We start from the raw sequence: 27,758 nt of genomic DNA on the forward strand, positions 1-27,758 counted from the left end.
TGTTGACCAGCGAAGACTCTGGATTCGTGCTTTAAGGCAAACTAACATTACTATGATTTCCATGTCAACACCACATTTACTTGCTTGGTCAGGGTGAAACAGTATGCATTGTGCTTCAAGCAACGCTGGTGTTAATTATAATTTGCCAAATTAAGCTGTAAAACAGTTAGGGGAGCTTTATGGTGTGCGGATCTCCACGTTTTGTTATAAGCTACACAACAGTAAATACCCAACTTGTGAATTCTGAAACTTTTATCATCTATCACTTTGGGAAATATTTATACATTTGATTATCATCCAAAATGTGTCATATTCCATAGGCTGTTTTCGTGCACTTATTGGGCTGGAAAACATTAAACCAATCACTAATAAAGGCACCAAAAGCCGTTTTAAAGTCCTGCATGAAGGTCTAATTTGTACACGACTTTAATTGAAAGATTCATATTTAGCTGTAAGTGAGATTAACAATGTAATGTATTTTAAATTTAGAAAGTATAGAGAAAAATAGATGCAAATTTGTACAATATTCTTCCTTTATTTCTTTCCTGCACTTGCTCTTTATGACTGTGTTGTGATTGAATGGAAATATTATGTAAAGCACATTGTGTTGCCTTGTGTATGAAATTAGCTAGGTTAAAGATTGACTTGACTTGACTAAGGGCCAACTATAGTCTACATTACAAAAATAATAGCATTGTCTGTAGTTTGAGCAGTGTAAAGTTTAAATGTGCGATGGCCCCATTAATGCTGCTTAAATTATGATTGTTTTTGCATGCACCATGATATTTGTGCACTTGGATATTGTAGCCTTAAGTTTGTGTGCTCTTATCTGAGAGGGTGTAACTTCCATGAAACTAATATTGTATATCTTATCTTATCTTTCCCCCTAGACAAGCTGACAGGAAGCCCACTGCCAACTCCCGCATCTGTGGCTGTCATTTTCCTGTCAAGAACAAAAAAGTCCCTGTTTTATTTGTAATCACAGCTCCGGTTCAACATAGAGATCACTCCTACTGCCTGACGGAGGAAAACACTGAGAAGGATGAAACTGCTGTGGAAGTAAAGCAGGAGGAGGAGGAGGAGGTAGGAGGAAGCAGACAGCTTATGACTGCTGATGAAGAACATGGAGAGCAGCTATCTCAGGCTGATGCAGAAGAACCTCAACCGCTTACAACGGTTAAAGAAGAGCCGCAGTTTGAAAGGAGTAGGTGGATTCAGCTTGAGATGGAGCTAGAGCAGGCCAGAGCAGAGTTGAAGTCTCTCAAGGATAAACAGAGTTACTGCCGTGACAGGTATTCTGCCTCTCAGCTGAGTGAAAGTGTTATTCAGATGGAGACGGGATTGCCGGATAGAAAGACTTTCAGTGCTGTTTGTGAATATGTTGCCCGTTTTGAGGATTCAATCACATACCAAGGTGATTGGAGCCCCAAAGAACTCACACTTGAAGACCAAATCTTTATGACCCTCATGAAACTCCGTCACAACTACCCACATCTGCATCTGGCTGCACTCTTCCACTGCAGTAAAAGCACCGTCACCAATGTGACAATAACATTCACTGAGCTTCTTCACAAGCTTTCACCTGCATTATTAACCCATAAGGACCCACGGTGACACGGGTGTCACACTGCCTTCAAGTGTCCTGGAAAGCCCCTTACACATATTGATGTTGAACTTTTAACTCATGAAGTCCCTAAGTGACATCTACTCAACATCCTGGTGCAGTCACATGACTCTCTGTGAATCTCTCTATCCATGACAACATTTCCAAGATGGTGGCCAGCAGAGTTGGCACATTTCACAGAGGCAGCTACTTTTAAAAAACTTGCTTTCTGTCAATAAAATAAGCCACCACCCATTTCACAATGCAAATCCTTTTATAACATGTCCCTTATTGTATTTAACCTGTTCTGACCTCATTTTTTGAAGAAACTCATATAAAACAACTTAAGAAAATATTGCTGTGACATATACGTCACATCGGGCCTTAGCCTTAAAAAAGTCAGGAAAAATACCATGTGACGCCTATGACACAATGAGAAAAATGGCAAAGAACTGCTCAATTAAATTAGGTGATTCAGGTATTTTGAATTAATATACTCTATGTTGTTCAATTTAAAACATAATTTAAAAATGTTAACATAAAAATAATGTCAAATTCAATCAATATTTAATAAAATGATATATCAGTCCGGAAATTGAACCACAGATTTAGCAGAGACACTCTTCTCAGTAAATGAACAAGATTTTAGTATCCCATGCTGGTCCCATATTAATGTAATTATGCTTTTTTGCTGTATTTTTTTGTAACAAAATAGGATACAGTGTTCAGGATGCACTGACGATCATCAGACGTGCAATAGATGTTGTATACAGAACAACAAATACAGCAAAGAAGAATGAGAGTTTACATAAGAAAATATTAGGAAACAAATAAGAAAAGTTAACACAGTCGAACAGTCATGAACCAGGTTTGAGACAAGGGTTCTGGACTGCTGTACTGATGGGAGAGAGGGTCCCATGTGGTGCATTGTGAGAGAAGGACGTTTTACCCAGCTCAGTTCTGACGAATGGAATATGACCCAACTATCAGTTCTGTGAGTGGGTACCAATGTTTTGTGATTTCATAGTTAATAGAGATGATAAATAAAGAGACAATAACTGTGACAGGGCTTTAAAAATGGATAAAAACCAATGCTGTTTTCCCCGTACTGTCAGAAATGACCAGCCGACATTTTGATAAAGAGTGCCGTGATGAGTATTATATGAATCATTGGAAATGAAATGTAAGGCTGAGTGGTAAACAGCATCCAGTGGAATCAAAGTGGAACTAGCAGCTCTTCCATAGATGTCATCTCCATACTCTAAAACAGAGAAAAAATAGTGTCTCCAATTTTTTTCCTGTGGTGAGTAGGGAAACGGTGCTTATTTCTGTATAGAAAGCCAAGTATTGTTCTTAGTTTAGCAATGAGGGTGGTGATATGGTGCTTAAAATTAAGACAACTGTCCATCCAGATGCCAAGGTATTTGTAGTTGGAAAGAAAATTGTGGTTGCACAGCTTTCAAGGCTTCAGTAACTGGTTAAAGCCTTCAATATGAGGCAATATTCGCATTTCTATAGCGTTTGCCCTTTTTTGTTGTGAAACTTGTCTTAAAAAGGTGTTAATAGTAACCAGCAAATTTGTAATTTTGATATATGTTATGGAAATGCAAATAAAAGGTCAAATTTGTGTTACAGAGCAAAAGAAAATGTCAAGCCCATTTATTTTCAAGTGAAAATTTAAGTTACCAAAAACGCCCGATGTGACATATATGTAACATTCCAGATCTCTGACAATAGGTGGCGCTATTTCAAAAAAAACTTCAAAAATGTGTTCCATGCATTCAACTTGGTCTGTGTTTCACCCCACTTAATTTTCCTTCAAGGATAAATGGGTCTGGGTTCTTATGGGTTAAAGCTTTCACCTGCATTATTGTCCTCATTGAGAGTTTGTATTTCTCGATTGCTCAATAAAAAATCAATGTAACGGAGAAGGGAAAGGAGAAATACTTGTCTGCAAAAGTTTATTTGCAGTTTTTTTATGACTAATATATATAATATATAATAAATGTCTGCAGTTTATAGTGTTTTAATTTCTTATGACAACTAAAGAAAATGTACCAGTAAATACGTTTTTTTTGTTTATAATGTAATTCAGCTGTTCTTTAATTTAAATAAACAGACTTTTGGAAATTACTGTAAAAATGGATTTGCATTTCTGTATGATTTTTCTTTATATACAGCTGTAAATAGTCTTTGATTATTTTGCGTCTTTATTTATTTCTTTATCATATTTAGAGTAATTATAAGAATCTACTGAGTAATTGTTTGACAAATAAATGTACTGAAGTAGAAGTGAAACAGTTCCCATTTTAAATGTAGTGGGAAATTGTACTTTAGCACAGTATTTCAGTAAATAGTGGGTCACCTTCCACCAGTCTGTATGTACTGTGGCATCTGAAATGAGGTCAAACACAAGGAGTTCTGCAGATTTCAGGAAAAGACTATTTATTTAGACAAAACAGAACAATATTTGTAAGAAAAGTAGACCGATTAAACACCAACAACAGCAATCATCTGTGGAGTTCAAAATGTTTAAGGTGTTTGGTGATAAAGAAAAATAAAAGGGGGTGACATTCGCAATATAGATAGAGAATCTTAGGAGAAACATTAACAGGACTGCTGGATATGATTTTTTAGGAGATTTAGTGCAGTTTTAAGAATGACACAGTAGAGACAGACATTTCATAAAATGTACTAGGTCCTGTTACTGTTCTGTGATACACTTATTGACAGTAAACATGCTCCACCTTGAAATCTCCAGTTCAGATCTTCCCATGTCTGTGTTTCACAAGCCAAAGATTCCCCTGAAAAAGTCACATTCTCCCACAAATAAGAAAACATCTGCCTCAACGAAGGCTACGACCAGCATGTTAACATTGTGGAGCACAACCCATGACAGAACCACTGTTTTTTACAGACTGAGCAACAACAACACAGCCCCAACCTATTTCTATCACAACTCTTGGTGACAACACATTATTTGACGTCATATCATTTGGAAATACAATTCACAAGTCCAATCGCTCATGATTACCACGGTCAAAAACTGGCATTAAACACAATGGTACTATTTATAAAGAAAGACCAGCCTTTATCAACGAGGACATGATTTATATATACAGTCCAGGCAACAAGTATTTGGACAATTACACATTTTTTGCTCTTCAATTAGGTTCAGAACATTAAATCTGAAATACAAAGATAATAGATTGAAGTGCCAGGCTTAAGCTTTGATTTGTAGAGACTGTAATATATGTAATATATAATATGTAGACTGAGGATACATCTCTTTTAGCCCACAATACCAAATGTTCAAAGGAGTTAAAGGGTAACTGGATAGATAGACATCATATTATCTAATATTCTGTACAAAATCTATTAGTACCAGAACACACAGTTCTCCAACAAGTGGTTATTTGGATTGAGATTAGGCGACTGACCAAAGATATTATTCCACCTCTTCGTCCAGAAAAGTTATTTGGTTGTTTTGGACACACATTTAGGATAGTTGTCCTGCAGAATGATGAAATGCCACCTAATGACGCATTTGGCTGCATTTATCATGTTGCTTGTATCCATGTGAGCACTTTTTGACTGTTATCTCCCACACAGTCCTTTCTATATTGATGTTAGACTACTCAAAATGAAGTTAAGACTTTGTATTATCGTGTTTCAGTTTGAATGTTCTGAAGTTCAGAGTCTGAAGGGTAAAAACATGTGTCACTTTCCAAATACTTTTAGCCCGGTCTGTGTGTAGCTTGCTTCATGTATAAAAAAGACATGAAAACACATTAACAAACATAAGGATAGGCAGACGGTGATGTGCTTATAAATAACAGAGAAAAAAAAAGGATCAGATCAAAATTATTTACATCCATTCAGGTGAAGCAGATATCTGAATATGTGTTGCCAGACAAATGTAGAGTATCTGGTCAGTGTCATCAGTCAATGGCAAAAAAAAAAGTAGGGAAGAAAGAGAAAAAAAATCTGTTAGTGAATAAACAAAAGGTTGAAATCAATGGAGTGACGACTAGCTTGATTGAAGTCACTATCAAATCAATTTGTTTACATGATATAATAACCAAGTTTAAGCCTGACTTTTTGGAAGATGTTGGAAAAATTCAGATTTCTCATTGTAAGAGCAAGAGTGGCATATTGGAGCTCCATTTTATTTTCTTCCCCCTTGCTGACTCTTCATGAACAATGACATCTGAGAAACAACATACCACAAGGTTCTTTATCTTCCAGAGCCAATACTTCTGTCCTCAAAGATGGTGATTTCAACCTGGAGAGCAAGTTAAGGGAAACACATAATGCATCATGCACATTTTCTCAACAGCTTGCACCTGTGTTTACAGATTTAGACGCACTTTTAACTATCCAGGAATACTCTTACCAAGCCTGTAGGTGGATATTAATATTGAATCAAAATTAAATCCTAATTTTACCTCCATGTTATAGTAGCATATGGTTATGTACTGCTATGTGGGGAAAAAATGACAGAAAGTGATCTACATTATCCTCTTATTATCCCACTTGTCTTAAAGGATACAACTCTGAGTCCTCTCTCTATGGGGTCAGTCAGCAGCAAGCCCCTCGGAGCATATATCTTCTCATTCTGGTCCTTGATGAACCTGGCAATCTTCTTCAAGACCTGTATGTAGAGAGGAGTGGTTATACACTCAGGTAGCAGACAGGACAGGTAGTGATATTCCAATTCACACTAAAATATGAGCTGTTGATATATATTACCCAACATAACAATGAGAACAGTTGTACCTTTTCATAGTGTGTCTCCATACAGAGGAAGATTGTGTAAGCAGTTAGACAAGCCAGGCAGCCCTCCAGGTAAGACTTCCCCCCTAGTTTCTCTGCTTCTGCATACAGGTTGTTTAAAGTTTGGATGGTTTCCTCGAACTGCTGCTTGTCGATCTGAAACCACAACAGCAGGTTTAAAGCCAGGCATAATCTTTTCAAACTGAGTCAGCAATGATAACATCAATGTACACAGTGTTGTAACACTCCAGACCGGTGTTGAGACCACATTTTCAAGGTCTTGGTCTTGTCTTGGAATCAACCACATCGGTCGAGCTGGATCAGTCAAGACCACAGCTGCGGTGACATCTTTTTTTTTTCTTTAACCCCAAATGTCTCTATGTCACTTGCCCAGTTTGGTTTATGTAATGTAATTCAATAACTCTAAGATAAATCAATTCTACAAAAGTATATGCTTGTGTAACCATCTGAAGGACTTGGTTGGACTTAGACCATGCTCAAAAGTGGGAGGAGACTTCAGCAAGTTCTGTGCTGTGTTCTTCTGTTCAATCCAAACTTTGATTCAAGTATAGATTTTATATAAAATTATTTTTTTCTTTTTAGCTGAGGAATAATGTAAATATAAAGCCACATGATTATTATGAGTAGTACTGGCACTGATTGCAGACTGTCCCTAAAATTTGAGACAGTGCAAGTAAATGTTTCATCTTTTTGTACATGTCCAACAAGTAGGCTAAATTAGCCCTTTTTTAACACTGGTGAAACGTGGAAGGATGGACTCAAAGTATCTGCAATCTGTCATTACAGGTCAGGTGGCAGGCCAATGTGTGTGAGGATCATGAATGAAAAGGAAATGTGGATATTTGCTTTGCAGGTCGATTTACGGTGTGTGTGCCCCAAAATGTTCTGCTTGTGCGCCAAGTAAAACAAATGTTAGTCTGGACTAGTCCTGGGTCTTCAAAATAGTCTCGCATAAATTTGGTCTTGACTCGGTCTCAACCCCCTCAAAGTCTTGGTCTTGTCTCTGTCTGGGGTTAGGTGGTCTTGGCTACAACAATGACTGAACATACCCTTGACTCCAGATCAGAGGGGAACTTGGTCTGAAACCTGCAGATGGTCCCTGAGCTGTAATCTCTCTGGACAAACACCTTGGAGGAGACAGCTGGCTGCTGGAGGTCCTGTAAGCTGTGGGTCTGGACAGAAAATCAAAAGTTGTACCTCTTTATCGTGAATGGTGCCTGTCTGAGAAGCTGAGGTAGTGGTGTCGACTGTGAAGCTATATTTCACTTCAACTAAGGAAGTGAGCAGGCTCATATATCATCTAGCCAATTATAACAACATACATGACAAGCTAACGTTATGAATCAACTATTAGCTACAACATATACTATAGTTCCTTGTAAATATATCTAATTCAATGACAATTATTACCCATTTATGTATAATTTGACAGATAGATCCTACGCTCTGCTTATAAGGGGTAACGTCAGCTAGCGTTAGCTAATAACACATTAGCTTACATTTGTTGACCCATCAACGCCGCTGGAAAAGTACGGCAATATCAGCCTTAATCAACACCAAAATGAACAATTAACCGTTAATACGTAACTATCTAGGTATCCAGCTACATGACAATGTTTAAAAATGAATTAAAACCCCCTAGAAAAGCCTTACCTCAGCCATAGTGGACGTTTCCCCCGGAGCTGCTGCGCATCTGAGCTCCAGCCCAACTTCCGGTCCACCGTTTTCACAATAAAAGTCTTATACAGACATGAGTGATTTGATATCACGCAGTACTAACATTACAATTTAATGCCTACCCTCTGGAGTGCACCTCAGCTAAAACTAAAAGCCCGTGACTGCGGAACGTTCATTTTTACTTTTTTCTTCTTCTAAGCACTCACATTTAGACAATTTACAAGAAATACTGACAGACAGTCCCTCAGATCAACCCCTTAATTGGCGTTTTTCATACTGACAAAATTAGTACAATTTACAATACGGCCATTAGTGTCAAGAATATTGTTCTGTCGACTGCATACATGTCTTTTCCTTGGTGTAAAAAGAGTTTTCTATACTCTTACAAGCCAACAAATGACTACACTTCCTCAATGGACTCATGCTACTACTCCACAACTTGACTACTTGTCTCAAGACACCAGATCAATCAGTTTGTCCAATATGTCAGACAGGAAACAAAGGAGCAGCATTAAGTTCATAAGTAGTGGAGCTGCGCATAGAGCTCTCATTTAATTCACATTCATTTATTCTGAATGTTGACACACCCAAATAGAAAGTGTACTGGTTTTCACTATGACCAACTTCCAAAAATATTGATTGTCATTTACAGGAAACCTGTGGGGAGAGACCAAATTGACCAAGATGGTCAACCTTTACGTATAGGTTCATGACCACGGTAACCATATATGACCCACTCATCTACAGTGAGAGAAATGCACAAACACAAGGATTTAAAGAACTTTTTTTTTATTGAATCAAGGTCTTGCGATTCATATCTGGTGCTGTTCGCTGTAGTTTTTTTTAGTCGAACAGACCGAAGCCCATGTCGTCATCAGATTCCTCAGCAGACTCTTCCTTGGCCTCCTCCTTAGCAGCAGCTGGAGCTGCAGCGGTCTCAGCTGCTGCTGCAGGTGCTGCGACAGCAGCAAAAGCAGATGGGTCAGCCAGGTAGGCCTTGACCTGTGAGGGGAGGAAAAAAAATTAGTTTTCCATGTACAACAAGTGGGATATATTGTTAACTGACAGGGAGGAATGAAACATGTTGCTATTTGTAGGTTGATCGACCATGCAGCACTGCACATGCTACACCAGAACCAATCCTGCAAAACTAAGCACACTTTGCTAGTTCAATGTGAATTACCTTTTCTGCCAGAGGGAAGGAGATGTCTGTCTCCACAGCGACAGCCAGGACTCTCTTGTAGCCATTGATGATGGAGTGGGGGATGGAGGCCAAGGTGGGGTAGCCAATCTCCATGCACACACTAGCAATGTTCCTCACACCCTAAGAAATGACAGTTTAATTAGTCATTTTATAACTGATGCAGAACATGGTCAATTTACAGAGTAAGATGGTTTACTTCAGACAAGCACTGAATCTCACCTCCAGGAATCTGGTGTGCAGGGAAGCCTCTGTGATGTCGAGCACCTCAGGGCTGTACACACTGCCATTGTCGTACACCTGCTGGATGTTGAGTCCGTAGGAGAAGGGTGAGATGTTCAACATGTTGAGCAGCGTGGCCTCGCTGGCACCGACCTTGTCACCATACTTGATCAGGTTCACGTCACTCTGGGGAGAGAAATATTCATTAGTTACTATCAATAAGTGTGCTTTATATAACAAAAAGCAATTGCATGTTCATAAAAAAACCATGTAGGATCATTATAAACTCACCAAGATTTCAATGGTTCCCCTGGAAATCTTGGTGGTGATGCCCAAAGCCTGGAAGAACGAGGTCTTCTCAGGACCCAGACCGGTGTTCTGGGCAGGCACCATCACTTCACAAGGGGCGATGGCTCCAGCACGGGCAGCTGCAGGCACCTGAGGAGTTGAGAGAAACAGTTTAGTACAGTACTTACAGCCTGGGGTTGAAAAAGGCAGAACTTTGTTTTAAATTTACTGTCTGAAACCTTACGTCCCTGGCAGCCAAAGGGTGTGACAGACAGGGATAGCGAAGGAACAGTTTACTGTTTGCAGGGGGAACGACAACGCAGTACTACACAAGCTGCATTGTAACTTATCCTGCACATGTAGTTTGTCATTTATAGCACTTGGTCACATGGCTGTTTGTAGGCGCACTTTATGTTGATATTAGAGGCTGCAGTTGGCATTGTTCATGATTTGTGGTGTTTTTATCAAATATGTTATTAAATAAATAGGACCAAGTTTCATACTCGGAATATTTAGAAATACAATTAAGCCAATTGCATCCTCAAATGGTTTCACCAAACCAATCAATGTTACAGATGTATGCGGTTTACAGCCAAGTGTGCAAGACAATGTGGTGGTCCATGTTTTCTCACCTTGTTGGCCAGCAGCAAGTCCCTGACCTCAGCCAGATCCTCCTTGGTGAAGACGAAGCCCACATTGCCTTTAATGTGAGGAAGGAGCCTGTCAAAATCATGGAATCAACTGTTATTTATGCAACTAGATTGCTGCTACTTTCATAAATATGAAAAATTGCAAGTTGTCTGAGACCTTGCGTCCCTAGCTGCCAGGGGAATTGGGCAGACAGGGATAGCTGGAGACAGGTTGATGTTTGCAGGGGGAACGACAGCACAGCACCAAACAAGCTGCACTGTAACTTATCCTGCTATATAATCTAATGATTTCAAGATAAACTGGATTAAATTGAATAGTAAACTCACTTCTCCAGAGCAGGGTTGTTCTCCAGATGGCCACGGATGGCTTTGCGCATCATGGTATTTTTACCCATCAGGACCACGGCCTTGCCACGGAGGGACAGACGGATGGTCTGCATCTGCTTGGAGCCCACATTATCTGCCCCGACAATGAAGCATTTGGGATAGTCATCCAGGAGTTGCTATGAATCGCAATACACCAAATTACTATGTTTATGGTGAATTACTTTATCAGTGATTCTAGATTTGAATACGGAAAAATGATACTTACGATGATTTTCATAAAATAGTTGGACTTCCACGTGGCCCTGTCTTCCCTGGGCATCTTTGCAGTGCTTCCAAGGATCGCTACGTTAGCTGGTTTAAAGACAAGGTAGTATCTGTACAAAATAAAAGCATTAGTTATTCACAGTGTAATAGAGAGAAGAAGAAAAACTGTACAATCCGCAAAGCAGCACCCCCTAACATGTGGTCGGCCGCTAACGTTAGCCGGCTAATTGTACTGCTAACAATATCTGAACAGGCCGCACTCGGTAAATTCGCACTATCGCACATCTACGCTGGACAAAATACATATCAACATGTACTATAAACGTTTGTCTAACTATTTAGAAAACCATTAACATTTAAATTTTTCCAAATACTATTTTTTTCGTTCAACGAGACAGAGAGAGAGAATGATCCTTACCGCGCTCGAGGGTCGCGTGAAAGAAAGAGAAAGAGAAGATGACGCGATTCGAATTTATACAGAATCACCGACCAATCACAGTCGAGCTCTGGGGCGACAGCTCCGCCCCCATTGGACGGTTCCACTGCCACTAATCAGAGCGATAGCTCTGACTGCCACTATGTCTGTCGTTTTACAGTCTATGGTCGCTACAAGGCATAAAAGTGCATTTTAAAACAATAAAGAGATATACTCATCTAAATATACCTTAAATTTAATATTGATTTAAATGAATGTACATTTTGTAAACGAAATGGAAACACAAGAACACCTTTTTTAATTTGTCTTTGTCAAAATTAACTTACAGTAAGGTTTGGTGTCATTCAAAACTGGAATTTCTCTTAAATAATCCCATACTATTGACAAAATATTTCATACATAAATCTTCTAGATGTTACCCAATTTTTCCTACTTTCTTCGAAGAGCTCTCTGTATTTTGTGATTCACTAAAAATGCACAACGTCTATATCAATATTTATTTGATCTTTCCCTTCATCAGACCCCAGGAAACTATAATTTATTCATGTATTGTAATGTGTCATGTTTGTATTTATTCATTTACCTATTTTGTTGTTGTTTTTTTCTATGGCTTTCCTGTTCCATTCGTTACTGTGTTATAATATAGGCAAACGCTGACATGTGGCATTTGTTCAGTATAATTTGTATTGGAAATTATTCTGCTTGTAAGATTTTTATTTCGAAAGAAAGAAAGAAAGAATATTCTGCTTGTAAGATTTTTATTTCGAAAAAAGAAATTAAAAAAAGAAAGAAAGAAAGAAAGAAAAGAAGTAGATCCTGTTCCACCTCCGCCGGTACGCCAGGTGGCGCTGTGTGCACGTAAAAGTTGGTATTGCAATCCGACAAAATATCGCAAAGAAGAAGAAGGCTTCCGACACATTAGTACACATGAGCAAGCGTGGGGTGGAGTATTATAGTTTTTTGCTCTCCGATTAAAGCAAAAACAAAACAAATAGCAGCGATTAGAGAGACGACCAGCGGACGAACAGATGCGGTAGCGGAGCGAAGCGACACGATGGCGCAGCCGCCTCCACAGCTGCTGCCGGCGGAGGTGTGGAACCACGTTTTCGGATACCTGTCAGCGGCGGATAAGTTTCAGGTCCGGGCATCTTGTAAGTACTTCAAGAAGCTCGTCGACCACGGCTCTCTGTGGAAAGACTGGGCCGTGGTTCTGGGGTTTCAACCAAATGGTTCGTACAACGGTGAGTTCTGGGCGACGCTTCGCCGCAGGAGAGTCAACAGCGTGGTGGTGCGGAGCTCCAAGGCGAAGGACTGGAAGCAGCTCGCCCAGTCGCTTCCGGCTGTCAGCACCGTGGTGATGGACCAGAGCTCCCAGCAGAGCCTCGACTGTTTGAAGGACTTTGCACATTTGCAGCGTTTGGCCATAAGGAGCAGTTGCACGTCTCTTTCCCTGGACGCGTCCACCGTGTGCACACCTGAGCAGCTGACTCACTTCAGCATGTGTGATGTGACATTTCCCACCGCAACGATGGACAGCGTCATCTCTGCCGTCTCCCACTTCACAAACCTCACATCTCTGGTCTGTCATCAGATGGGAGTCTTCGAAGAGACTATTTTAATGGTTCACTCCATACTTAACTGTCTGCCCAAGCTGAAGCATCTGTCTTTATCTGTTGTGCATCGACTCTGCACCTTCCACAGCATCCCCAGACTCAACCCTGGTCCCTCAGGAGGAGGAGGAGGAGGAGGAGGAGGAGATGGACGACCTGGTGCTCCGAGCTTGTCCAGTTTGGAACTGATCGACTGCATGGATCACTCGCTCCCAGAAGATGCGATGAGGCTGATGCCTGGCCTGAAGAGACTGGCTGTTTTCTACAGACACTCACACCAGGAGATGCTCGACAGGAGGCCGTCGCCTGTGTGTCACCTGAAAACGTGGCTCAGTGACCTCCCTCAGCTCTCAGCCCTGGTCATAGTCAAGGGTCCACCTGTGAAGAAGTACGTCGCCTCCATCCCAGCCACGGTGACCAGCCTCACGCTCTGTGTTGCAGGTTTATCCTCTGGGGACATGTCAGCCGTGGCCGTGCAGGTGCCAAATCTCCTCCACCTCCACATAGACCCCTGGCCTTCACACTTGGGAGCTCGCACAAGTCAAATCCCGCTCCTTTTTACAAAGCTGAGACGTCTCAAACTGCGGCACGAACACGTGCCAGAGAAAAACTTCCTGCGGCTTCACCAGCTGCAGGATCTGAAGTACTTGGAGATCCTGGATAGCCGTCCGCATCTCTCTGAGCTCATAGCGAAGCTCCAGGCTCTCACAAACTACAGACTTGAGGTCACAACCTCTCCACGCAAGAGAGACGTGCTGTCTTGTCCTTGTGTTTGTCAGGTTTACTGAGAGAGCTGCCACTTGTACAGATTGCAGCGGGACCTATACGAAGAACTTGTCTGGGTCCAATTAATGTCTGGGGTTGTAATTGTAAAGAGATTTTTTATAAATCACACTGCACAGACTGAGCATTACTTTGTTTTGTTTCTAATTTTGCTGAAAAAAATGACTGCCTTGGACATCTGTTGTGTCTTCCTTTTACATTGTTAACCTAAATGTGCAGTTTCCCAATCTGTGGTTCAGATCTTTATTAATATAAGGTCACACAATAAAAAAAAAAAGTGGTTTGCTCCATTTTGTGTGTTTTAATACTTTGTGTAGATAATGTGTGCCAAAGATCAAATTTTATTTTAAAAAAAATTCAAAGTATGTGTGAAAAGTAAAAGCACAAAATGTCACACTTCTCTTGGACAGGACAATGCCAGAAATACTTTTTATTTGCAGCAGTTATATTCATCGGTCAGTGACCAGGACCCACCCACACATAGAGCCAAAACCATTTGAGTGAGAAAGTTCAAATGGCAAAAGATCACATGAATGTCTCCATTTACAAAGCAAAGTTCACATAATCTCAACAGTAAAAGGTTTTGATTTTTTTTTCTTTCATTAATCTTTGACAGAAGCAAAAAAAACTATAAGGCAATACCGTAAGAAGTTAAATATACACGGGGCAAAATTAACTCACAATTCCTGTTGATTTTCTTAGGCATACACAGTTTAAATGAAGGCGCAAGTGTCTTTCCAACAGCCACACCGCCCCTGCTACCTGTGAAAATCTTATTATCTGCTACACTATACTGCCTGCTCATCGACTCAGTACAGAGGCTCTCGTCTTTTACAGTGTAAAGTTTCTGGGTTAAGATGCACCACAGCAGATGAAGCCTCTTTTGAGAGTTCAGCCCCAGAAAAAAAGAGTCAAAATGACAGGAAAGGCTGAAACTCCACAGTGTGTACGACCTTATTGCATTGACACATTTGGCACAAGAGCACGAGAAAAACTCTTCCTTAAAAGTAAAAATTATCTGAATGTGAATAACGGTGCATTGATTCCTTGCACACACCCAGTGATCAAAGTCAAAGACGAGCAACACTGGGGAAAAGTCTTACGTCAAGTCTGCAAGTAAAATAACGATTAAATCAGTCATTACATACATTTTGCTAAAGGCTTGGTGTCATGTTCTCATTCCTGACCAGGTTAACACGTAACATCCATCTTCCACCAATATCATATCTCACGACTCGTCTTAAAGATACAGAGGGATGCGTTTCCTCGTAGGTCTGACACTCTGGAGTCCAAGCTGGTAAAGTGTGTGTATGTGTGTGTGTGTTAATGTGTGAGGTGGGTAAATGATTATTAGCCTACTTGCCAACAGAGCCAGCTCTTTGCATATCAGTGTGAGCCTCCACAGCTCAAAAATATAGGATATATATATTTTTTAATCAAAACAGCGACAAAACACAGTTCTGTCACAAAGTCGAGCATAATAGAAATTTAGATTCTGATTGTAACAGCAACTGGTGGCAGCTAGTGCTGATAAAACCCCACAATAAAAGCAGCATGCTTCTAATAATCCAAACGCACAACCCAATTTAACCCATGAACAAGCCTCATTAACAGATTTAATACAGTGATAAATTCACAATAGTAGCAATAGTAAAATAGGGGGGAAAAAATGTCAAACTGAAGCATCATTTATTCTGACGGCACTAAATCTCCATTTCTAATAACTTTGTTGGAGTTCTTTCTTGAAATGTAAAACTGCACCAAAAGTTCAACATTTACATGTATGACCACGGTACAGATTGACCTATTTTTGTCATCACTAAGCCGCAATGTTTTTATTCCATTTGAACATTACTAATGTAAATGACAACACACATTTTGCAGTAGTAAAATAAAGACAAAAGTTTCAAGTTGCTACATGAAGAAGAAAGAGAAAGTTCAGTGAAGTTATTTTCCCAGTAAGTGATTTCACATCCACCGGGAGACAGTGAAGTTACACAAGCACACGTGAATGTACTGTATGCTGAAACTGAGAAAACATCTGGGTTTATTTTTTTTTATATATATATTTATAATAGTAAAACAGTAGAAAAATAAGAACCGATATCTTGATGACAGTAACTAGTAAAATGCACCTTTAAGACGGTCTCATCAAGAGATCTGTGGTTGGAGTGTGTTAAAGAGTTTGAACTGGTGTGAAGACGATATGAAGAGTCCAGTGTGTGTTGTGTCGTGTGCATGTACATGTGGAGTGTTGTCATAGGTATTTTAAATGGCACCTCGATAATTTCCAAAGCTACAAAAATACATCTTTTTTTTCACAGATTACCACTCATTGGCCAAGCACTGGGTATTCAACACTCGACATGTTTTAAAACTGATTAAGTCGACTCTCCGTGGTCCATGCAATCAAGCAGCTGTCTCATACCTGCATTCTGTAAAACCACCATACGGTGCAAGGTCTCGCCCTGCGGAAGGGGAATAAAATCATTTACAAATCACAGCTGTGAGAGGAAGCTTCACGACTTCTCTCATGTTTATATATGTACACACGCACAAGGGGAAATAAACCTCTAAATAAAAATCTCTTTGGGCTCTCTTAAAAATGTTTTAGCAAAAAGTGTGAAACGCCAAGCCTGAGAGGTTGGACAGCTAGGGAAGTCCCTTTAGTCTCAAGAGTCAATAATAGTCAGAGTTGTTTCCAATCTTTCTGATGTTATCCACCCTCTGTCTTTTAAAACCACCTCACTGACTCATACATGCTGGTGCGCACACATCCGCACGCGCATTTAGACAGCAGAATAAATGCCTGCGGATGTGTATACGCACACACACACTCACACGCAGACACTCTGTCTAACTGAAGAGTTTGATGAAGCAGCCGTGGCAGTAGGGCTTGTCGTTCTGCTCCTTGAAGGTGCCTTTGTTGAGCTGCTTGAGGCAGAAAGCGCACACAAAGTGCTCCGGGTGGAACTTCTTGGCCATGGCGGTGATGCAGCGGCCGGTGATGGGCTTCTGGCAGCCGGAGCACAGCGAGCCGCGCCGCTCGTGGTAGTGCGCCTCGCAGTACGGCTGGCCGTCGTGGTCGAAGAAGCTGCCATTTATGAACGGCGTGAAGCACTCCTGCAGAATCAGAGAAGAGGAGGTTTATGATGAAGGGGGTGCAACTAAATGGCAAAACGGCTTTGTTTGTTTTTTTAGGGAAAGCAAAACTGAATATGTGCATATCATCCCAATTGTATAGCATCTTAACTACCATGGGGACATTTTTTTCCTTTTATTCTATTGTGCGTGTGTGTGTGTGTGCTGTCGCCTAGTCGACATCAGCGTTTTGTTTTCCTCTAAGAGGCTTGTTGCTCATTTGTGAGCCTTCATTACAGTAATGGGATGTTTTAAGGAAGTGGCGGAGGTATTTATGGGCTCTTGGTTGGTTGCATCTTTATAACAACTCCTGTTTAACTCAGATGGCTTTCAAGATCTTGAATTGTACTAATTTGGATTGTTTACCATACAGTAGTAGTGCTTCAAGTCACTACCTTTAGAGCAAAATGAAAAATAAAACTGGGTTTACATTTAATTTTGTATTTTTGCATTTTTCATTTGTACCTGTTTGAGTTCTGTCCAAATAAACAAAAGCCTTTTTGTCCACAGAGCAAAAAAAAAGAAAAAGAAAAAGGCAAAACGGCCGCGAGCGACATGTGACTCACCCTGCAGACGAAGCACTCGGGGTGCCAGAGAGAGTTGAGAGCAGAGATGTAGTTCTCCAGGATGGCACGGGCGCAGCCGCCGCATTTAGGGGCGAACATGTCGAAGTAGTCCTTCCTGCAGAACGCCTTCCCATCCTTCTCGTGGAAACCTAGAGGGCAGAAAAGACACACACTGACTCTCTCTGCATGCTTCCTTTAGCAATTAAAAACATTCCAGCACCGCTCTGAGGCTGTTTGTGCTGCTAACTAATAAACAGCTGATACCTTCTGGTCCGAAAAAGGCTCCACACTGGGCACAGAAAAAGTGCTCCGGATGCCAAGTCTTGTCCAGAGCAGTCACCACTTTCTGTGAAACAAAAAGGTGAAACAAATGGTTAAACACTCATTCTCCATCTCACTCTCAACAGTCAGATATGTTTGCATGGAGTGAACACATCAGTGAGTGTGAAGCCAGGAGAGGGCAGACAAAGTCCACAGAAGCGGTGGTGTGGGAGGTGCAGGAATACTCTGAGTCTTAGCTCATGTTTTCCAGGCCTGATATCATTTCTCTGCAGCTTCAGCCGAAAGCCCACTCACACTGTCTGTGTATTGTATAACACAAGATTTCAAAACATCCACAACTGCGTCAACGACAGTTTCGAAAGAAGAATAAGGATTACTCATTGTAAACCCCCCACACGTCTGAGTGCAGAGGTGATTCTTGACGTTGCCACCAGGGGGTGCAGTGTTGCAAAAGGGGGTTTTGATTACCTTTCGTTAACTGTATAGAATACATAATATAGGTGCTGTAGATACAGTTACTGAGGTATTCAATTGAAAATATTACAGCACAACTGGTCATTACCAAACTTAATAAAAAATAACTCAACATTTTAATACAGTTGAGAATTTCTCTATCGATTCTGATGTTTCAAAAAGAAAAAAAGTGCACATTTTAGATTGACTTTGATGTCTCACAGTCATATCATGGGGACTTGTCAATGTAATGTCCTCTAAAGTGTGTGTGTGTGATGAATCTAGAAGTCTTGGCAGTGATTCATGTTGGCCTTTCCCCAGGCTAAAGACCACGATCCACTATCTACTTCCCTTCCAGCACCTCTGGCACTGTGTGTGTGTGTGTGTGTATGTGTGTAAGTGTGTGTACTAAGAGCAAACATCCGATGGGAGTGTGTCACTATGAAGATATGACTGAGCGCTGACAAGTGACAAATGAGAGGAGCTGTAGTGACATGGACGGATGCACTGGTTCAGTCTGCATCAGCGAGACAACTAGCAATCACATCCCTTCAACTGTAGCTAGGACTGTGTGTGTATATGTGTGTATGTGTGAGTGTGTGGGAGTGTGTGTGAGTGTGTGTGTGGTAACTGACAGTCTGCTGCAAAAATATTTCCACCATTTCCAACATATAGCAATTTCCAGTAAGGCTTTAATCCATTAGGTTATGAATAAATAAATATCATTATCCACCCACAAGTATATGCGCGCGTATGTGTGTGTGTGTGTGTGTGTGTGTGTGTGTGTGTGTGTGTGTGTGTGTGTGTGTGTGTGTGTGTGTGTGTGTGTGTGCGTGCGTGTGTGCGTTAATGTGTGCATTACTAACATCCAGTATGGGTCCATTACAGTAGTGGCATCGTGGTGAGAACAGGCTGTGGTAGTCTCTCTCGCAGTAAGGCGCCCCATCTCGCTCAAAGAAGTTCCTGGAGCCTATCTCCTCCTGGCAGTGGGTGCACACAAAGTGCTCAGGGTGCCACGTTCTGCCCATGGCAGTCACCACCTGGTGTGGGGAGACACAGTGCATTAAACTGAAATGAGCTGCTGGGGGGGACGGGGGGAAAGCCCTGGCTCAGCAGAGAGAAAAATCAGTGCAGTCGTGCATGCAAGAAGCAAAGGGGATCTTGCAGACAGCAGCAGCTCTCGATCTGAGAACTCAGTGTTTCAAAAGACAAAAAGTTTTTACTCATCCATTTTTGGCTCAGTATTTATGATAACGTCAGTTCCTTTTAGGGGAAATTTACTCCCAGAAGAAGAAAAAAAATCTATCTATGCTTTCATATGGTCCACTTGGGTTTCTTCAAATTGATCGCACAGTTAAATCTCAACATTTCTCAATGATAAAAATATATGATCTGCTGATGGAAACTGCTATGAAGATAATACAAGTTAAAGGGATAGTTCACCCTAGAATGATATTTCGCTCATTATCTACTCACCCTCATGTTGACTAAGGGCTGGAAGAATTATCAGAGTCCACCGTCCCTTCTCTGAGTTACAGGGGGTCTCGGCGTAGCAGTGCATTTCAATGCAACGGTTGCAAAGGGACACCAGAGCTCTTCGTAAAAAAACACACACAAAAAAACATCCAAATACCTCCATGATGCTCGTATGTAATGTCCGTCTTGTGCTGAAGCCCCAAATTCTCGCGTGATTTGCGCCGGCGTCAGTGCGGTTACTGCGAATCACGCGATATTTGGACGGACCAGGAAGAGGAGCTTCGAGAAGCTTCCGCTACAAACAAGCTTAAAATATAGACTTATTTAATTTTTTTCGGGACAATTACGCAATTTGGGGCTTCAGCACAAGACGGACATTACATACGAGCATCATGGAGGTATTTGGATGTTTTTTTGTGTGTGTTTTTTTACGAAGAGCTCTGGTGTCCCTTTGCAACCGTTGCATTGAAATGCACTGCGACGCCAAGACCCCCTGTAACTCAGAGAAGGGACGGTGGACTCTGATAATTCTTCCAGCCCTTAGTCAACATGAGGGTGAGTAGATAATGAGCGAAATATCATTCTAGGGTGAACTATCCCTTTAAGGTAGAAGGAAATCTAACCTCAGTTACAGTTTAACCACTTTCATTTAAGTCCGTGATGATGTTGTATTGAAATAAATGTATACTGAAATAATTAACATGGTTGCCTGGTATATGAAAAGTTGCATTATTGATAGATTGTGAGGCTTTGACCTTAAGCATTGTAGCATGGAGCTAACGGTGCACAACCCATCCAATTTGGGTACATACTGTACATGACAGCTCTGATGATGTTATGTAAGTCCATTGGATATTCTTAATTATGTTTCAGTTGCATGCTTATGTCATGTGTATATGCCGCAAAGCTCATATCTAAACACATCCACATTTTCCATTTGGTATACTATATACCAACTTAAGTCTTGTTTGACAGTGAGACTGACTGACTTATATGATTTAGTATCTCACCTGTCCAACAATTGGTTTCTTGCAGGCTCCACAGACGCCTTTAGCCACAGTCTGGACTCCCAGTCTGTTGAGGTCTGATTGCAGGCTTCCCAGCATGTTGTCCAGCTTGTTGGCTGGTTTGGGGACCGCGGTAGGAGACGTCTTTCCCTGGGACTGGATCTGATAGAGATTTAATCATACCATTTAGCTGTACAGTACAACACAAATGGCTTAGAAGAGATGGCAATAGTTTTACAGGGAAGCTTGTGATATTCAAACACAGGTCTGTGCAGCAACAAATACAAAGAAGACCTGTCAACTCCTATAAGGGATAAAATATTTACAGTTAATATGAAAATGTGTTGTATATACTGTATGAATAACAAATAGTGTGACAATGCTAATGGACCTATGACAAAATGTGTCTTTATCAAGTATAACTCATGCTTGCAGGGTTCGATGATGACTGTGAATGTGCATGGAGATGCATTTGGCTTCTGTAATGTAAGCAAACACCTTCTCAAATGGTCTGGTCATCGGAGCTTCATGACTCCTGCATTCCACTGAGAGAGAAAATAGCATCTCTGCTCCATGTATTCTCTCTCTCTCTCTCACTCTCACACACACATACTCAGTGACACACACATTGAACACACACAAACAAACAAGCCACCTTACCTTTGACCACATTAAAATAACCTGGCCACTCATCAGGCCGTTGAATATAACACGCGCCTCATGCCGATCATCTAACTCCACTGGGCTAAAACTGCCTCACAACAAGATATGGATTTGGATTATAAGAGATGTGGCATCCAACAAGGACATGCTGGTATCTAACCTAGTGGGACCTGTTGACCTGTTGACGGAAGTCCTGTGGGAGATGCTATAATTGTGGTGGTAACTGCGCTGTCATGTGGCAGATTAGGTTTCAGTTGCACGGCGAGCCAACCATTCCTGCGCATGGCAGGACAGTTAGTGTGGCGGGAACATGGGGAGGGCTACGCTCTAAGCCCCTTAAAACTCTCCACTCCACTCTCCTCTGAACACACGGCTCTTGGCGCCATCACATGACAGAATTAGAAAAGGGGGCTCAGTCTCGCTTTCCTGAATGTCAGCACCCCTCATAACCTGGACCGACTGGATTTCAGACAAAGTTTAAAAGCGGCAACCGGCTAAAAACTTGGCAGTGGCACGGACGAACAACAGGGGTCAAAGACAAGAAGAGCCGATGACGAGACAAAATCGGTGGCTTGCGCTATAACGGTGCAGCAACTGCTTGGATTTGGACCAAATAACGAAAAGTAAGTAAATAAATAAATAACTCACAAACTCACTCACAGTAAAAATGAGTCAAAGTCACAGAACAAACAGGACAAAGAGAGTCAAACAGTTCAATTGTGAGAGAAAAGTGGAGAGACAGTATGAGGTCAGAGAGGAGGAGAGGGAGGTGAGCCGTGCCTGCATCGGTGGGAAGATGGGGTCGTACTCGGTCTGACATCCAACCGATACAAAGACCTTGGGAGGCGGAGGTGGCGTGACGGGCTTGGGAGGGGGGCTAGGTGACGGAGGGGGCAGGACAGGGGGAGGTGTGGGCTCTCTGGGAGGAGGAGGAGTGGGCTCTCTGGGGGGGGGGAGGAGGAGGAGGAGGAGGAGTTGGCTCTTTTGGCGGCGGAGGGGTGGGCACTCGAGGAGGAGGAGGTGTCGGAGGGGGAGGAGGTAGCGGCGGAGGAGTCTGCTTTACTACTGGGGGGGGCAGCTTTTTGGGAGCGGGGGGAGATGGCGGAGGGGACAGGACTTTTCTCTGTGGGGCGGGGGATTCAGGAGGGATGATGATCTGGAGGAAAGAAGGAAAAAGGGAAAACAGCAAAGAGAGGAGAGCAAACAGATGAGATACGTACAAGAAAAAAGGTCAGGATGAAGAAAAGGAAATAGTGGTGAATCATAAGTGGCTCAATAAAAATGATAAACTGAATATTTGCCCGTCAATTCCTTAAATAAAAAAAAACAAATGGATTTATAATTGCGAATTCCTGGTTTAATGTGGTCCAGGTTTAGCCCATCTACCTTAGATGGCTGGGCCACTTCTTCACGTGTTCGCTGGGGGTTGGACATGACGATGACTCCTTCAGTCATCCAATCGTCCGGCTGCTGTTTGCGCCGGCGCTCCACTCGCCCGATGCCCAGTTTCCCCTGCAGCTCCTCGATGAGTCGGTCTTGCGAGTTGCTTTTGTTCACAATGACCGGTCCCATTTTACGCCGCAGCATCCCTTCTCTGAACATCGGATGCACGTTGGAGGTCTCTTTGGTGCGGCGGATGACCGACTTGAGCTGGAGAGTATAGATAATAAAGCTGGGGTTGCGCCATTCACCAGAAAGTCCACGGTGGGTTACGAACACAAGCAGGGCAGGCCCGACGCAGGATGTCGCACTCGAGTGGAGAAAATGCTCTGCCGATCAGTTTTTATTGATGAAGCTAAGCACAGCCTGCCATTGCAATCCATTCCCTACTATCAAATCCATTCAGGAAACTGTGGTGTGTCATGCTGGATGGTTGATGGACAACACAGGCGTACCACAAAATGCTCTCAGAAAAAGGGTCTACACATGCCAAAAGCAAGGCCAATGGTCAAAAAAGCAGAAGTCTTGATGTGATCTCATTGTATTGACACAGCCAGCGATTAAAAAACACGTCTCTGCGTTATTCATTGGTTGCGCAACCATGGTAAGGCCAAGGCCCAGTGATGAACACAGCAAAGTCGACTGAACTGAAGCAAGTAGGGGCGTGCCGTGCACAGATATCCTTAAGGCCACAAATAGTTTCTACAGGGAAACTTCTCCCGCAAGCCATTTTGTAACTGCTGTAATGAAATGACAACACATGCATCACACCAGATGGAGGAATTTCTTCACACACCAAGGCACTTTTTGTACAATTGCACAGCTCCTGACATGTGTACAGGAACTATTACTCTCCCAAAATAAGCAACTTGAGATATATCCCACTTTGAGAAGTCCTCTGACAACGCCGTTATGCCGTTAAGTCAGAGAGGTAAATAGTATCTTAATCACAGAAAGGCAACAAGGCCGTTTTATTCTGCCAGACACTTATTTTGGAAGAGTTCGGTCGAGCCTCCTACTTGTCCAGAAGCAGATAGTCGCTCCACAGCTGAGGGCTGCTGTACGGGCAGCTCCAACGTTGCGTCCGGGGTCCCGGGGCAGGTGGACGGGGTGAAACACTCGTCGATCCAGCTGGACTCGGTCATGGGCGTCATGGTTCCCTCTCGGCTCAGATCGGGGTAAACTCCATCTTCATCCTCCCAAGATCGGTATTCATCTCCAGGTGGCTGGTTCTCGTCCAGCTGGGGCGAGTTGGGAGCTAAGAGTTTGTCTAAAGCGTTGTCCAATAGAGGCTCCCGACACGGCCACGTTAGATCCAATCTTTCCTGTTTTTCTGAAGGCGGAGGAGACAGACTATATGGTGGCACAGCACCGAGGGAAATTGGTGAAGCTCTGGGGCTGTTGGTGCCTGGAAGTGTGTAAGCTTTTCTAGCGAATGAAGCAGGACTCTTGGGAACCGTTACTGGACTTGAATGTCTCGGCAGCGTTGGGGAACTAGAGATATAAGGGATCGTCACAGGGCTTGAAAGTCTTGGAATTGATAGTGGACTTGAACACTTGCGAACAGTTTCGGGACTAGAACTCATTGGGACGGTTGTCGGACTAGAGAGATTAGGGACCGTCACAGGACTCGCACTCTTTGGTACTGGGCTTGAAAGCCTTGGAGCTGGGAGCGGACTGGCAGCCTTTGGCTCTGTTGCCTCTGCCAATGGACTTTGATCCTTCACAGCTAGACTTTGGCTACTAAGAGCTGGACTTGGACTCTTGTAAAACTGACTTAGATTAGAAAATTTAAGATCAGGCGGACTAGGACTCTTGGCTCTAAGAATAGGACTAGGGCTCTTAGAAACAACAACTGGACTGTAGCTAGAACTTTGTCCAACAGTAAGTGGACTTGGACTCTTTTCAGGTGGACTTGAGACTTTACTAGCAAATACTTTAGTAGCTGATATCTGCGTAGAGCTAATTTCAGACTGACTTAAAGAGTTTTGGGTAGCAGAGACACTGAGGCTCTCCACATGAGAGATCTCAGAAGAAAAACTGACACCGTCATCTTTCTGCTGGATCTGGGAGAACTTGGATGTCGTGACTACTACAGAGGAACGAGCTGAAGCTGAAGGAGCCGAACTCCCATCTTCATCAATATGGAGCTCTAGCGGAAGAGGGGTGCAGGAGGGAGTGGTGTGACTAGAAAGTAGAAGAGCATCCACTGAATCAGCATGGGAATTTATGGACGGGGCAATTAGTGCTTGGACGACTGGTGAGCCAGCTTCCAGAGACGGTTCTGCTGCTTCCTCATTTACAGACGACTGAGAGCCAGACTGACTCGAGAGCAATGGTGTAATAATGCAAATGTACATACAAAAAGACAAGACAGACACAGTGGTGGAAAAACGAGAGAGAAAGAGAGACCAGGAAAAATAGATTGAGAATGAAGGGAATAAACAATAGAGTTTCACACACAAAACCCAGCGAGGGCAGAGCCTCCGAAATCAAAAATCAATGTAACGTGGAAAAAACTTCACTTTAGCTTATTTTTAGAAAATTAAGTCTTTAAGTTTTCCCTCAGAGATGCAAGGACCAGACACCATCACCTAAATTAACAAATATTACTGAGTGTTTGAGGCTATATTTTTTTCATATTCTGTCAAAGAAAACAACAAATACATACAAATCTAAAAAATATCAAACATTACCTTTGTTTGTTCATGGATCTTAATGGGAAATTGCATTAAATTGTATTATAATGAAGCTTTTAATGCATAAACCCCACAACATCCTCTATGGTTGCATGCTTGAAACCAATTGGACAATTATTCAAATGAAGCAAAACAAAACTTTTCTTTGAAACAAGATTGACCACAATTTAAAATAAATGTTGAGGTAAAGCCCAAAACTATAGTCTGGCTGCTGCAACACTGCAAAGGTTTACGTGTGTGTGTGTGTGTGTGTGTGTGTGTGTGTGTGTGTGTGTGTGTGTGTGTGTGTGTGTGTGTGTGTGTGTGTGTGTGTGTGTGTGTGTGTGTGTGTGTGTGTGTGTGTGTGTGTAGGCTGTGGAAAAAAATGAAGATATGATGTGAATCAGTGTAATAGGAGAGTGTGTATGGCAGGAAAGCTCTGCCATTACTGCCGTGGCCCACGGCCAGCAGCAGTAACCAACTCATCAAAACAAAAACACTGGATCAAATCAGTCTGATCCAATCCATTTCTACAATTAATATAACGAATGTGCAAACCCGCAAACATGTACAGCATAGTCCTAAACAGTCTCATACACACTCTCTCACTCAAACACACACACGCACACACAGACATACAATGCCAAAAAAGCATCCTCAATCATCTGTATAGACTGCAGAGCCCCAAACTCTACTCACATTGCTTTGGACTTTGAAGTCGGACAGAGACGCCATGAGCTCATCCAGCTCTCGTGTGGCAGAGGAGGCCGACATTCTGGCCTGCTGCTGCGCCGGCGTTTCCTCCTGGCCATCTGTTTGCTCGTCTGACACCACCAAAGGTGTGGGACTAAATAAAAAAAAGAAGGAAATCAACCCCCCAAAAAATTGCATTAACTAGAAACTATTTTTTTTTTAATAAAAAGCCTTCTGCAAAAACACTGCATCTCTTACATGGGTGAGGGCACAGAACTTTCCAGCTCATCGAGGAGACTCTCCACACTCGGTCGTACGTCCTCTATTCCACGAGCCGTCGCGCTGCGTTTGGGCTTCTCCATTACAGGTGGTGCGACTTTGCCGGAGACGCCATTCTCTTGGATGTGGTGGACGACGCAGCTGGCAGGCAACGGTGGAGCTGCCTCTTCTGTTATAGAATAACAAGCTAAATGAATTTCCCACATACATCTTGCATGGTTAGCTTATTATAAAAATAAAAAAAAAGGAGCAGGACAACAAAGTAGAGCGTAGAGAGAGGAAATCCCTGTGCAGCACCACAGGAACAGAGATGCCCAAATTTGATAGTGACATCTGAGCTCGTACAGTGAAACAGGAGAGAGTTTTATGAACTGTGAATGAACCTTCTGTGGCGAAGGCAGGGGTGCTCTGCTGGACAGCGTTGAGCTCCAGCAGCAGGCGGTCCAACTCAGACAGGTTGCTGCCCAGTGATGAGTTCATGGCCGCAGCTGATGACTCACTGTTCTTCTGCTTATTAGGAAAACTGTACAGAGTAGGAAGAAGAACCAAGACTTAGCATCAACAGAGCTGTGAAGTGAAACTGTTGTTGTGCTTTCAAACAGACATCCTGTATACAGTGTTTCTGCAAAATGACGAGTCAAACAGAAATAGTGCCTTTTACTAAAGTGTCAAACTGTTAAGGTTAAATAAAAACACTGTGTCACCATGTGAATCCCCTCTCTGGTCACAAACATAGTCCCAAAACGAAACAATCTCACCAAAGACTTCATTCACTTCTAGAAGTTATTGTGATTCCTACCTGTATACGTGGTCCTCTTCACCAGCGGGTTGGGTTGGACTGCTGCTATCTCTGGGCCACGGACTTCTCTGAGCTGAGCTGAAAGACTGAGCAGAGAATATACAGAGGACCGTTCACTCCATTTAGCCCACATAAACCTTTAGTTATAAGTAAATAAAAACCTCTTTTCTTTTACCTCTGTTTCATCTAGTCCATTCAGGGCTTGTTCAGAGGGAGCAGGTGGGACGGGTGGAGAGCAGACGTCTTGCTGGGTCTGACCCCTGACAGGGAACGAGTAGGCGGTCTCTTCAGACAGGAAGAGTGGGCGCTTGGAGATGTGGGATGTTGTGGACTCAAGGTCCGCCAACAAAGCATCTGCAGAAATAGAAGATGATGTATCGTCAATGGTGTGAAGATGTAAAGATGCTCACAGACAAGTAAGAG

The 27,758-nt window shown here is 42.4% G+C and overlaps 3 protein-coding genes across 4 annotated transcripts in view; all 3 read right to left on the reverse strand.

Moving 5' to 3' along the window:
- Positions 1–4,879: 4,879 nt before the first annotated feature.
- Positions 4,880–8,092, reverse strand: golga7 (golgin A7). The gene is made up of 6 exons (XM_083972439.1): positions 8,054–8,092; positions 7,450–7,572; positions 6,383–6,535; positions 6,156–6,257; positions 5,830–5,888; positions 4,880–5,531 (listed from the first exon to the last, which is right to left on the reverse strand). Exons 1-5 carry the CDS (start codon positions 8,060–8,062, stop codon positions 5,841–5,843), a joined length of 435 nt encoding a protein of 144 aa, XP_083828565.1. The 5' UTR covers positions 8,063–8,092; the 3' UTR covers positions 4,880–5,531; positions 5,830–5,840.
- Positions 8,093–8,849: 757 nt separating this feature from the next.
- rplp0 (ribosomal protein, large, P0) lies at positions 8,850–11,481 on the reverse strand. Its single transcript, XM_083971508.1, has 8 exons — positions 11,448–11,481; positions 11,031–11,139; positions 10,766–10,941; positions 10,421–10,508; positions 9,792–9,938; positions 9,501–9,686; positions 9,261–9,401; positions 8,850–9,079 (listed from the first exon to the last, which is right to left on the reverse strand). Exons 2-8 carry the CDS (start codon positions 11,082–11,084, stop codon positions 8,921–8,923), a joined length of 951 nt encoding a protein of 316 aa, XP_083827634.1. The 5' UTR covers positions 11,085–11,139; positions 11,448–11,481; the 3' UTR covers positions 8,850–8,920.
- A 2,801-nt stretch (positions 11,482–14,282) lies between these two features.
- The window catches only part of LOC310986643 (paxillin-like), a 31,801-nt gene continuing 18,325 nt past the window's right edge, over positions 14,283–27,758 (reverse strand). Inside the window, exons 2-11 of one of the 2 annotated variants that reach the window (XM_083972655.1) lie at positions 27,511–27,689; positions 27,336–27,421; positions 26,920–27,059; positions 26,516–26,705; positions 26,264–26,411; positions 20,787–20,945; positions 19,167–19,340; positions 17,830–17,911; positions 17,566–17,714; positions 14,283–16,981 (exon numbers count right to left, since the gene is read on the reverse strand). In XM_083972655.1, coding sequence (XP_083828781.1) covers positions 16,715–16,981; positions 17,566–17,714; positions 17,830–17,911; positions 19,167–19,340; positions 20,787–20,945; positions 26,264–26,411; positions 26,516–26,705; positions 26,920–27,059; positions 27,336–27,421; positions 27,511–27,689 — 1,574 coding nt within the window. In that variant the 3' untranslated portion in view covers positions 14,283–16,714. Of the gene's footprint in view, positions 16,982–17,565; positions 17,715–17,829; positions 17,912–19,166; positions 19,341–20,786; positions 20,946–23,755; positions 25,208–26,263; positions 26,412–26,515; positions 26,706–26,919; positions 27,060–27,335; positions 27,422–27,510; positions 27,690–27,758 lie in introns of those variants that run through there. The other variant, XM_083972654.1, reaches the window with a different exon arrangement.

This window comes from Trachurus trachurus, assembly GCF_905171665.1.
Source record: "Trachurus trachurus genome assembly, chromosome: 5".
NCBI lineage: Eukaryota > Metazoa > Chordata > Actinopteri > Carangiformes > Carangidae > Trachurus > Trachurus trachurus.

What these genes read in the sequence shown, in the direction of transcription:
- golga7 (XM_083972439.1), bottom strand. An exon ending in CCTCTGATCTGGAGTCAAGG is followed by an intron (nt 6,536 to 7,449) that starts GTATGTTCAGTC and finishes TTGTGGTTTCAG; the next exon opens with ATCGACAAGCAGCAGTTCGA. An exon ending in TAGAGAGAGGACTCAGAGTT is followed by an intron (nt 5,889 to 6,155) that starts GTATCCTTTAAG and finishes CTTGCTCTCCAG; the next exon opens with GTTGAAATCACCATCTTTGA.
- rplp0 (XM_083971508.1), bottom strand. Translation starts at nt 11,084, where the DNA reads ATGCCCAGGGAAGACAGGGCCACGTGGAAGTCCAACTATTTTATGAAA. An exon ending in AACAACCCTGCTCTGGAGAA is followed by an intron (nt 10,509 to 10,765) that starts GTGAGTTTACTA and finishes TGATTTTGACAG; the next exon opens with GCTCCTTCCTCACATTAAAG. An exon ending in TGCACACCAGATTCCTGGAG is followed by an intron (nt 9,402 to 9,500) that starts GTGAGATTCAGT and finishes GTCATTTCTTAG; the next exon opens with GGTGTGAGGAACATTGCTAG.